Consider the following 13,193-nt stretch of genomic DNA (forward strand, 5'->3'; position numbering starts at 1 on the left):
TAGGGTGGTATTGAGCTCCTCCTTTTTGTGCCGTAGGGAGGTCATAAGGTGATGGGGTCTAGGGGGTCACGAGGGAGGAGGGGGGGTTTCGTCTTTCCTTTCCCCTCCTCCTCCTCCCCTCCTCCTCTTTCTCTCTCTCTCTGGCGTCCCTCCCCGCCTCTTGTAGGTGGGGAGTGGGACGGGAGGATTGGAGGAGAGGGAGGGGGGGCTGATGGGGCCCATGGGGGGGACAATGTAATTAATTGTAGGTATTTTTATTTAGATATGTATGGAGATGTCTTTTTGTACTTTTTCTTGTTATTGTTATTTGTTTTTTATGTATGTGATGCAATTTGGAAAATAAAGAAAATAAGCAATTATAGAAAAAAATTGCTAAAAAGGAAAAGGTGGACTCTTACATGAAAAAAATGAGTGATAAGCCAAACAATGAAGACCGGCGTTCTAGACGCCTTCCCACATGAGTTCCGGCCACTTCCGGTTTGTGTCAGCCTTGCGTGCCCTACGTTGTTACGTCATGCACCTCGTCACTTCATCAGGGGAACCTGGAACGACGCAAACCGGAAGTGAAGTGACCGGAACTCATGTGAGAAGGCGTCTAGAACGCCGGTCTTCATTGTTTGGCTTATCACTAATTTTTTCATGTAAGAATCCACCTTTTTAGCAATTAATAAAGCCTACATTTTAACGGTGCTGCACCATTGGAGGCCTTTTTATCCTCTCTCTTTCTCCAATTTCTATGTCCCTTCCTTTGACACGCTCATTTTAATGGAGACATCAGAATACCCACGGGTGAGGAAGGAGGTAATGGTCAGAGCTATATATACCATTGGAGAAGAAAGAGGAGAAAAATGGGAGATAGCCACATTCTAGGCTGATATATACAATATCACTATACGCCTATTTTAAACGTGGTAAGTGTCTGCGCTGTGGTTAAACTACCGGGGGATGGTCGGACAAGGAGAATGTGGGGGGAAGGGAAGGGGTGTTGGAATAGGAAACAAAATGTGTAAAGTGCAACAAAGAATGTTTTAACAAATGGATAGCCTAAGAAGGTTGTTATTCGATCACTCTGGTCCGTGCTGTGCTGAGTGATAAAACGCAAAATCTAGAAATGATAGTGTAAGATTGTGCAATACATCTGATGTGCTCCATCCAGCTATGGAATGGATCGTGGACAATGGAAGCTCAATGCAGTGAAAAAGAAGGTGTACAAACGCAATTAAGTGAAAAAAAGTGACTAAGAAAAACGATAGGTAAAAAATCAAAGTCCAATGGTTAAAAGAGTGCAATCCAGTGCACAGGTCATGCAACCCACACCATTAGGTGAAATAAAGGCTTACCTCCTCGTTTTCACTCACATATACACTGGCTTGCTAGTATTCAGCCTCTTGTGATTACATATCCTCTTGTCAGATCACAGTAATTTCACCATACATGCAGAGGAGAGAAATGTATATTTGTAGCAAGAGCTTTCTGCCACTCAGGGAGGAGGGGGAGAGAAAGACTTTCTTCAAAGATATGGTGGGTGAGTATAAACTTACACAACTCACACTAAGTATAAGGATAAGATGCCTGTCTCCACGAGCGCCGAACTCGTATCCTGATCTTCTCCTTTAACAGCACTCAGCTCCTCGGATGTCAATGTGAGCGGCCGCTCGTATCCAAGTGAGGGAGCAGAGAGGAGAAGGGAGAGAGGGGGGGCGTATCGCGTGGACAGTGCAATAATGAAAAAAACTTTTAATGAACAAGTAGGGATAAAATAAGAACTCACATTTGAGCGGTATCAAAACGGTCGCATCTCCCACGAGCACCGCGCTCGTATGCCGTCCGTTGGGTGTTGCTCGTAAACAATGTTCTAGTGTCCCGACGCGTGTTCGTCACGTCACGTGACTTCATCAGGGGATCCCCTGATGAAGTCACGTGACGTGACGAACACGCGTCGGGACACTAGAACATTGTTTACGAGCAACACCCAACGGACGGCATACGAGCGCGGTGCTCGTGGGAGATGCGACCGTTTTGATACCGCTCAAATGTGAGTTCTTATTTTATCCCTACTTGTTCATTAAAAGTTTTTTTCATTATTGCACTGTCCACGCGATACGCCCCCCCTCTCTCCCTTCTCCTCTCTGCTCCCTCACTTGGATACGAGCGGCCGCTCACATTGACATCCGAGGAGCTGAGTGCTGTTAAAGGAGAAGATCAGGATACGAGTTCGGCGCTCGTGGAGACAGGCATCTTATCCTTATACTTAGTGTGAGTTGTGTAAGTTTATACTCACCCACCATATCTTTGAAGAAAGTCTTTCTCTCCCCCTCCTCCCTGAGTGGCAGAAAGCTCTTGCTACAAATATACATTTCTCTCCTCTGCATGTATGGTGAAATTACTGTGATCTGACAAGAGGATATGTAATCACAAGAGGCTGAATACTAGCAAGCCAGTGTATATGTGAGTGAAAACGAGGAGGTAAGCCTTTATTTCACCTAATGGTGTGGGTTGCATGACCTGTGCACTGGATTGCACTCTTTTAACCATTGGACTTTGATTTTTTACCTATCGTTTTTCTTAGTCACTTTTTTTCACTTAATTGCGTTTGTACACCTTCTTTTTCACTGCATTGAGCTTCCATTGTCCACGATCCATTCCATAGCTGGATGGAGCACATCAGATGTATTGCACAATCTTACACTATCATTTCTAGATTTTGCGTTTTATCACTCAGCACAGCACGGACCAGAGTGATCGAATAACAACCTTCTTAGGCTATCCATTTGTTAAAACATTCTTTGTTGCACTTTACACATTTTGTTTCCTATTCCAACACCCCTTCCCTTCCCCCCACATTCTCCTTGTCCGACCATCCCCCGGTAGTTTAACCACAGCGCAGACACTTACCACGTTTAAAATTGTTTTTGTGTCCTTCATTGGAAAGGCCCCCTTTTTTGTTTGCTGCAGTGCTCACCTTTAACTTTACACCCCCCTACCTAGCCACTTCACTGTCCCCCCATCCATCCATTACAGCGCAGGAGTACCACCTAGTTTCATTCACTATACGCCTATTACTACTATAATAGAGATGAGAGTTCTGTATGACTAGTCGGAGGATTCTGTACTTATCCATTATCACTTCTTCACTCCGATATCCACAATCCCCATTGGAATACTCCCAAGGGAACTAATATTGGGACATCCACTCATTGAGATAGCTACCCACCTCTCAGGACTGATATCTATTTACTTTAAGTGGACTTTGTTTACATATTTTTCAGTGTATTTTTTATGTATTTACATTGATGTATTTATGCACCAGCACTTTATATATGCTCACATTTATCTGATAGCATTTGCACCACTTATTAGGGTGTTTTTAGAGTGTACCTTCTTTAGCGCAAGATCATCTGCATTTTTATTTTTTTATATTTATATATATATATATATATATATATATATATATATATATATATATATATATATATATAGATAGTTTAAAACATTATGTATAGTGCTCGCTTCGGCAGCACATATACTAAAATTGGAACGATACAGAAAAGATTAGCATGGCCCCTGCGCAAGGATGACACGTAAATTCGTGAAGCGTTCCATAAAAAAAAAAAAAAAAAAACATTATGTATAAATAGTCCACGCACGAAGGTCAGCCTCCATGGAGAAACAGAAGCCGGGTTCCAGCTGGGCTGAAAAGACGAGGAGAGCGGCGCCTCTAAGTGCGGGATGCCCATCTGCTGTCCAAGCCTCGTTCTGAGTCTCCCCAGAGTACGGCCAGCCTTCCATCTGAAGGGGATCTTTCAGGAACACTGGCCCGGATTCAGAGAGCAATTGCGCCTGCGTAACCATAGTTACGCAGCGCAATTGCTGACTTGCGCCGGCGTTACGAATGCTCCTGATTCAGGAACATCGTAACGCCGACTGCAGCCTAAAATCTGCAAAAATGGTACTACAGCGCTAATTAAATATTTAAAAAATGTCATTAGCAAAATAACCAAATAATAAACGCAGCAATAAAGTGATGTATGTCAAACAAAAATGGTGTAAAAATTATATAATATATATTGCGCTGAATATTAACTAAGATAATGTGAAAACCAAATAATGCGTGATACAATATGTATACAGATCCACAAACAACAAGAAAAGACAATTAGTCCAATTGTATGGATACACCAGTGTTTCTTCCGTGAACAACACCCTGTGTAATGATTGAGAGATGTGGGATCTAATCACACTATGTAGACATCTGTTTCATATGTGCAGCGCTTCCTCCACACTGATACAGCTCATAGAAAAACAAGAGAAAAGATCTTCATAGCGCAAATAGCATGAACAAATATGGGTAACAAATTCCTGACTAGGTCTCACTCACGAATCCACCGAGTTTAAACAGCATTTAAGGACAACCAAGCACCAATCCTTCAAATTAAGCCGCTCAGCGTCTCTGATGCACTCTCCTCATTCGAATCTCAGATCCGTCCCGCTCGTAACTCCTCCCCCACGCGTTACGTCACTAGACACGTGACTTAGTCATGGGTAACTGCTTGCCAGGTCTCAGCTGATGTTATTTATAGTCAGCGAGATACTCAGGCACTAACGGGATATGCAGTAAGGGAGTGTTTCATCTTACATCATCGCAGGCTCATAAGGATTGGTAACATATTCATATGTATAATTTTTAATACAAGTACAATTTAAAATACAAGTACAATTTAAAATTATTATTTAAAAACAATCAATTCATATTCGACAACTGGGGATATGTATATATACATAGCAGCCTCCAGTGGTCACAAGTGGTACAACACTATAACCTCCAAACATTAGCAATATGTGTGGACAACTGTGGGTATATGACAGCCTCCAATGGTCATTAGTGGTACTACACATGAATTTATAAAAGAGAAACTCCAGCAACTTTTCAATACCCATATTTGCCGACCATAATAAAAACTAAAATCAACATAGAATATGCATTTACGACCATAAAAAATACATATTAAAATTTAAATTTAAAATTTAAAAATTTAGAAATTTAGAAAAAACAGAGAGGACATTATCTCAAACATACACATATAGATAAAATATGAAAAATGCATAAAAAATTATATATAAAAATATATATATATATGTATAGAGATCAATAATCAGAGATGAAACAATTGAGATCAAATTCAATATTTAACCCATTCGGTGATAATGATCTCATTTCATGTATCCATCTTGATTCAGTCTGACTCAATTGCCGTACCTTGTGACTCCCCCTCCAGTGTGGGTTATATTTGGCAATAGCCCAAAATTTGAGATCTTTGGGATTATTTTGATGACACATAGAGAAATGCCGTGACACATTATGGTCAGGGAAGCCCTTTTCAATATTTTGAACATGCTCCCTCAGACGTTTCCACAAGGGCCTTTTAGTACGGCCAATGTACTGAAGAGAGCATGGACATTGTAAGGCATAGACTACACCCTCAGTTCTGCATGTTATTAAATCTTTGATTTGGTATTCCGTTTGAGTAACATTAGATACAAAACTGGAGCATTTTTGTCCATTGAAATTAGTCTTTTTGCAGGCAAAACATCTTTTACAAGGAAAAAAACCTTTTCCTTGGAAGAAAGTTAGTCTGTTAGATTTAGTAGGGGGATCCGGTACATTTTTAGCCACTAAGTCTCTTAAAGTGGGTGCCCGTCTATAGATTATTCTTGGCATACTTGGCAATATACATTGTAATTGTTTATCCGCCTGTAATATAGCCCAATGCCTTTTGAAGATAGTCTCCACTTGTTTATATTGGACGTTGTAGTTCAGAATGATTGGTACTTGGTCATCCAAAGCTGTTCTTTTGATCCTATCTTCTATTAGTGTTTCTCTGGGTATTTCCAACACTTTTTGGATCTGTGTATGTATAAAACCAGTGTCATATCCTTTATTCACGAACTTTTCACCAATCATATTAGCTTGGTCCATGAATATTCGTGGGTCCGTACAGTTTCTGCGGATCCTGATCATTTGCCCCTTCGGGATATTTATTAACCAGGGGTCATGATGGCAGCTGTCTACCGGTATATAGCTATTTCGTTCAACCGGTTTGAAATAAGTTTTAGTGGTAATTTGTTGAGCTTCAAGTGTGATTTCTAGGTCCAAAAATTGTATAGTTTTCTCATTTATCATGTGGGTGAGAATAATGTTTTTCTGGTTCATATTGAGTTTTTCAAAAAATTGGATCAACGAACCCTCATCACCACTCCATATGAGAATGCAATCATCAATGAACCTTTTATAGAGAACTAATTGCTCGGGTGGGTCTTCATAAATAGCAGTTTCCTCCCACTCAGCCATAAACACATTGGCAACACTTGGCGCATATTTTGCCCCCATACCTATGCCATTCAATTGGCGATAGTATTTCTGTCTATGCCAGAAATAGTTGTGTTGTAGGCCGAATGCCAAACATCTCAACACAAACCTATTTTGTTTCGACACAAGTGACCCAAATTTATTCAATGCCCATTTTGATGCCTGAATCGCCTCTGCATGGTTAATAATCGTGTAGAGCGAGGACACATCAGCAGTGGCTAATAGATATTTCTTAGATCTATCTATCCTCACTGTATCTAAAATCTGAATCAGATGTTTCGTGTCCCTTAGGTAGGCCCTTGTTAGTGGGACTAATGGCTGAATAAACTTATCTACATATTGTCCAAGTCTTGAATTTATGGACTGAATTCCATTGATAATGGGTCTGCCTGGAGGTCTGAGTGGGTCCTTATGAATCTTTGGTATTGTATAAATTATAGGCACCCTGCAGTTTTCTGGAACCAAATATTTTTGTTCTCTTTTATGAAGTACTCCTTTGTCCCTCCCTCTTTGGATCAAATCAATTAGTTCTTCCTTATATTCACATGTAGGGTTTCCCCTGAGCTTAATATATGTATTTTGATCTTCCAGTTGGCTTTCCAATTCTTCAAAATAATATTCCTTGGATAATACCACTATAGCTCCTCCTTTGTCCGCAGGTCTAATAATGACTTGTTTATTGTCCTCCAGTTCCTTTATTCCTTTGTGTATATATTTGGGATCTGGGACTTTTTTAGTTTTTAATTTCTCTAGGTCTCTCAGAACCATTTTGTTAAAAACTTGAACATGTTCATTATTGTGAACCTGGGGATTGAATAATGACTTATTTCTTAATTGACTATGCTGAACTCTCCCCAAAAGGGTTTGGTCCGATACTCCCTTTATGGGTTGACTCATCATATATTTCTTGATATTTAATTTCCTGGTATATTTTTGTATATCCACATATACATCAAATTTGCTCAGATTTCGTTTTGGAGCAAACTTGAGTCCTTTATCCAAAGTTAAAAGTTCCGTACGTGTTAGTTCTACCCCACTAATATTATAGATCCCTTCCCCTACTGGACCTTTCTTCTTTTGGATCTTGTATCCACCTCTGCAGCCTCTCTTTCGTTGGGACTTCGCGGGTGTGTCATTTGTTCGTATCGTGGAGGTGTTCTGTCGCTCCGACGATACTCTAAAAAAGATCTAGAGTCATTTTCCTCTCTGTAATTACCCAATGGTTCATATTTATTATACATTGGGACGGGACTTCTTCTATTATCATATTGATGATAGTCCCTAGGAGTTGAGCTCCCTTGTTGGTATTGTTGGGGCGGGGCTCTCGGCTGTTGCTGTGAATGATTATCCCTGGGATCCCTATAGTCATGGCTATGGTACTGATGTTCCTGTTGATAACCATATTGGTGCCCCCCTGATTGGTCCGGTCGATTTTGTGGAGCTTTAGATTGTTTTTGGTTATTTTTATTTTTCCAAAAAGCCTTTTTGGGTGATTTTGACCTTGGTTTTTGATTGCTTTTATTACCCCACCAGGGTTTTGGAGTCCTAGGTTCATTCTGATCGTTTCTTGTAGATCGACCTTGACTATTGGGGTATTGACCATTAGGGTTATCCCTAAAGGGTCTTCCATATTCCCCTCCATTATGACTGGTGGGTTCTGGAGATCTATATCTCATCTCCCTCCTAGGCGATACTAAACGTACCTCCCTTTCTGGGGATGATGAGACTGATCCCCTTTTACCATCCTTAAGGTTAATCTGCCATTTAAAGATCTGGTGCTGTTGGTAATCATACGTGTCCCTGAGATATTTTCTCTTCTTCCGTTGTTTGATCTCAAGATCCTTTTGCTCCAATACTTTGTTAAGTTGAGCAGTGAGTGTTATAAAAGAAGGAGTATCCTTATGTCCTTCTAGGAATACTTTACATTCAGCAATTTGTTTATTAATTGTTGCAATTTTTCTTTGTTTCCGTTTCATTATGAATTGCACTAATTCAAGCCCTTTTTCATTAAAAAACTTGTACCATTCTTCTATAGAGTCCTGGTCTAAAAGGCCATCATTAATTGGTACCTCCCATCTGAGTCTCCGGGGTACAATACCCTCTTTGATATATTGTTCATGAGTGGTTAAATCCCACCATATGCTAACCTTTTTCTCCATTAAATGGCCAAACTTTCTAAAGGTAGTATCAAGATCTCCTACTTCAGAAACAGGTTTGGTGGTAAACACATCTTTCAAATCAACTGTGCGATTTTCCATAAATTTAAATATATCCATAATAGCTGCTGAATAGTGATAAAGTGACTACTGTGAAAAATGTGAAAATGGTACTACAGCGCTAATTAAATATTTAAAAAATGTCATTAGCAAAATAACCAAATAATAAACGCAGCAATAAAGTGATGTATGTCAAACAAAAATGGTGTAAAAATTATATAATATATATTGCGCTGAATATTAACTAAGATAATGTGAAAACCAAATAATGCGTGATACAATATGTATACAGATCCACAAACAACAAGAAAAGACAATTAGTCCAATTGTATGGATACACCAGTGTTTCTTCCGTGAACAACACCCTGTGTAATGATTGAGAGATGTGGGATCTAATCACACTATGTAGACATCTGTTTCATATGTGCAGCGCTTCCTCCACACTGATACAGCTCATAGAAAAACAAGAGAAAAGATCTTCATAGCGCAAATAGCATGAACAAATATGGGTAACAAATTCCTGACTAGGTCTCACTCACGAATCCACCGAGTTTAAACAGCATTTAAGGACAACCAAGCACCAATCCTTCAAATTAAGCCGCTCAGCGTCTCTGATGCACTCTCCTCATTCGAATCTCAGATCCGTCCCGCTCGTAACTCCTCCCCCACGCGTTACGTCACTAGACACGTGACTTAGTCATGGGTAACTGCTTGCCAGGTCTCAGCTGATGTTATTTATAGTCAGCGAGATACTCAGGCACTAACGGGATATGCAGTAAGGGAGTGTTTCATCTTACATCATCGCAGGCTCATAAGGATTGGTAACATATTCATATGTATAATTTTTAATACAAGTACAATTTAAAATACAAGTACAATTTAAAATTATTATTTAAAAACAATCAATTCATATTCGACAACTGGGGATATGTATATATACATAGCAGCCTCCAGTGGTCACAAGTGGTACAACACTATAACCTCCAAACATTAGCAATATGTGTGGACAACTGTGGGTATATGACAGCCTCCAATGGTCATTAGTGGTACTACACATGAATTTATAAAAGAGAAACTCAAGTGACCGGAACTCATGTGAGAAGGCGTCTAGAACGCCGGTCTTCATTGTTTGGCTTATCACTAATTTTTTCATGTAAGAATCCACCTTTTTAGCAATTAATAAAGCCTACATTTTAACGGTGCTGCACCATTGGAGGCCTTTTTATCCTCTCTCTTTCTCCAATTTCTATGTCCCTTCCTTTGACACGCTCATTTTAATGGAGACATCAGAATACCCACGGGTGAGGAAGGAGGTAATGGTCAGAGCTATATATACCATTGGAGAAGAAAGAGGAGAAAAATGGGAGATAGCCACATTCTAGGCTGATATATACAATATCACTATACGCCTATTACTACTATAATAGAGATGAGAGTTCTGTATGACTAGTCGGAGGATTCTGTACTTATCCATTATCACTTCTTCACTCCGATATCCACAATCCCCATTGGAATACTCCCAAGGGAACTAATATTGGGACATCCACTCATTGAGATAGCTACCCACCTCTCAGGACTGATATCTATTTACTTTAAGTGGACTTTGTTTACATATTTTTCAGTGTATTTTTTATGTATTTACATTGATGTATTTATGCACCAGCACTTTATATATGCTCACATTTATCTGATAGCATTTGCACCACTTATTAGGGTGTTTTTAGAGTGTACCTTCTTTAGCGCAAGATCATCTGTATTTTTATTTTTTTATATATATATATATATATATATATATATATATATATATATATATATATATATATATATAGTTTAAAACATTATGTATAGTGCTCGCTTCGGCAGCACATATACTAAAATTGGAACGATACAGAAAAGATTAGCATGGCCCCTGCGCAAGGATGACACGTAAATTCGTGAAGCGTTCCATAAAAAAAAAAAAAAAAAAAACATTATGTATAAATAGTCCACGCACGAAGGTCAGCCTCCATGGAGAAACAGAAGCCGGGTTCCAGCTGGGCTGAAAAGACGAGGAGAGCGGCGCCTCTAAGTGCGGGATGCCCATCTGCTGTCCAAGCCTCGTTCTGAGTCTCCCCAGAGTACGGCCAGCCTTCCATCTGAAGGGGATCTTTCAGGAACACTGGCCCGGATTCAGAGAGCAATTGCGCCTGCGTAACCATAGTTACGCAGCGCAATTGCTGACTTGCGCCGGCGTTACGAATGCTCCTGATTCAGGAACATCGTAACGCCGACTGCAGCCTAAAATCTGCGTGGCATAAGGCTCTTATGCCACGCAGATTTTAGGCTGCATTCTTGCGATGGCCGCTAGGGGGCGCTCCCATTGTGCTCAGTGTATAGTATGCAAATTGCATACTAACACCGATTCACAATGTTGCGCGAGCCCTGCGTACGCAAGTTACGTCGTTTCCGTACGGCGTGTTTAGCGTAAGGCTGCCCCTTCTAATAGTAGGGGCAGCCAATGCTAAAGGATACCCGTCGTTCCCGCGTCGCCAAATTTGAATTTCACGTCGTTTGCGTAAGTGATTCGTGAATGGCGCTGGAAAGTTTCCCGACGGAGCATGCGCTCTACGCTCGGCGCGGAAGCGCCTAATTTAAATGATTCCCGCCCCCTACGGGATCATTTACATTAGGCGCCCTTACGCAGGGCAATTTTAAAGAGCGCACACGCAATTTACGGAGCTACTGCGGGGGCGCAGGGAAAAAACGCTGCCCTGTGCCTCTGTAAAAAAGGGGCAAATCTCTTTGAATCCGGGCCACAGTGTTTTACAGCGATGGACCCTTAGGAGCTGTCCCGATGTGGGATTTACTTCCTTGACGTGCCTGTTTTTTTACTGACAAGATGTGAGTTGCCAATTTATGTGCCCAATAAATTGTTTTACATCCTGCACTTCGAGGCGACTCTCTCCTTGTCTTTACAACTGTTATGTGACCTGCTGTGTCCCTTGAACATGGGCCGAGACAAATTGCACCGCTGTGCTGCCCCTTCGCATTTACACAGCAAAAAAAAAAATTGGAATAAATGCAGCACCCTCTAGTGTAGAGTGCTAGGTTGTACATAGGTTTTTCTGTAGTGTGGGTATATTTTTGATTGGCTGGCAGCCAAGCCTGTTTTGAATCTGCGTCAGGGTCAGTGACTCAGGGAGGCTGGATGACTCAACAGACAGCACCTCTGGGCACTGGAGTTGGCTGCACTGATGGGCACTGGTGAGGCTGCATTGAAAAATCAGATGGGCCATGGATGGTGAGCTGATTCAGCGGTTCAATGGGCCACTTGACTGGACTTGTCCCCCAGGCCTAAGGCTGCCAGTCCTCCCCTGGCCCTTTATGTACCTGAGAACAGAGATTATGTGATCACTTATCAAAAAAAATGTAAAAAGGTATTTATACTTTATATTTTATACCTATACACAAATGTTTTTCCTTTTCTATCTTAAACAAAATGGGTTGTTACACAAGGGGAGGATTCACATATACTTTAAACATTACTCCACAGCCCTCTCCTAAACATTACAAAGCAGGGAGAGCATGTAAGGATTTTTAAGCAAAGAAAACAAAAAAAATAGGTTAAAAGCATCTAAAAAGGTAAGTAGCATTTTTTTATTTTTAAGTTATGCTATGTTAATAGAAATATGAAGCAAATATAAAGTAGTTGTTATGCCAATTTGGCTGCATACGCCCCCCCCCCCCCCCCCACACACACACACACACTTCCTGTTCTGGTGACAACTGACAATATCAGATTTCCCATCACTTTTTATCATAAGGACAATTAAAGAGGATCAACCTTCTCATAGCTACTTATCAGGGGTACAGACAGCAATAAACACCTAACAGGGGGTCTAACGTGCAGTTGGTCTTTGAATGTAATATTTGCATTTGATTAGTTTGAATGTATTTTCATTTATTTGTTTTTCTCATTACAGGTTAATACAGCGACCATGCTTGGAGCAGGAAGCACTTTCCTTATAAACCTGTAATTTCCCTTCACGTAGACTGGATGTGGGCTGGTTCCTCTAGAAAATGAATATAGATATATACCCGTGGCCCAGTGTATCCTGCTGATTCTCAACTATTAAAGCGGAACTAAACCCTCCTATAATTTTCAGCCATGGAAGCTGCCATCTTGGCCTCTGTTTGATCTGCAACTGCCATGATGCTGCACATGTGATCAGTTATGACACCAGACATTTCATGGTTTGACAGTTTGGTTGAGAGCACAAGCAACTATGACAGTTAGCATTTCAATGTTCCACTTTAAGCTAATAGGGCCATATTCTCAAATACTTTACGCCTGCGTATCAGCAGATACGCAGACGTAAGTCCGATCCTATGTTTAAGTGTATTCTCAAACTGAGATACACTTAAACATGCCTAAGATACGACAGCCTGCGCCGTTGTATCTTAGGCTGCAATATTTACGCTGACCGCTAGGTGGCGGTCAGCGTAGAATATGCAAATGACTAGTCACGCCGATTCTCTAACGTACGCTTGCCCGCCGTAGTGTTTTAACGTCGTTTCCGTAAGCGATACGCGGCGTAAAGATAAAGATGCCCCCTAGGTGGCGTACTCAA

General features: G+C 40.7%; 1 protein-coding gene and 2 non-coding genes across 3 annotated transcripts in view; all 3 read left to right on the forward strand.

The window, feature by feature from the left end:
• LOC120933499 (transmembrane 4 L6 family member 5-like) overlaps positions 1-12,769 on the forward strand; it is a 52,355-nt gene extending 39,586 nt beyond the window's left edge. The window contains exon 5 of the mRNA XM_040346737.1: positions 12,546-12,769. Coding sequence (XP_040202671.1) covers positions 12,546-12,550 — 5 coding nt within the window. The 3' untranslated portion in view covers positions 12,551-12,769. The remainder of the gene's footprint in view (positions 1-12,545) is intronic.
• On the forward strand, positions 3,503-3,609 carry LOC120934131. Its single transcript, XR_005748283.1, has one exon. It is a non-coding gene; the product is annotated as a U6 spliceosomal RNA (small nuclear RNA).
• On the forward strand, positions 10,431-10,537 carry LOC120934132. The gene has a single exon (XR_005748284.1). It is a non-coding gene; the product is annotated as a U6 spliceosomal RNA (small nuclear RNA).
• Positions 12,770-13,193: the final 424 nt, after the last annotated feature.

The sequence above is a fragment of the Rana temporaria genome, chromosome 3, assembly GCF_905171775.1.
Source record: "Rana temporaria chromosome 3, aRanTem1.1, whole genome shotgun sequence".
Lineage (NCBI taxonomy): Eukaryota > Metazoa > Chordata > Amphibia > Anura > Ranidae > Rana > Rana temporaria.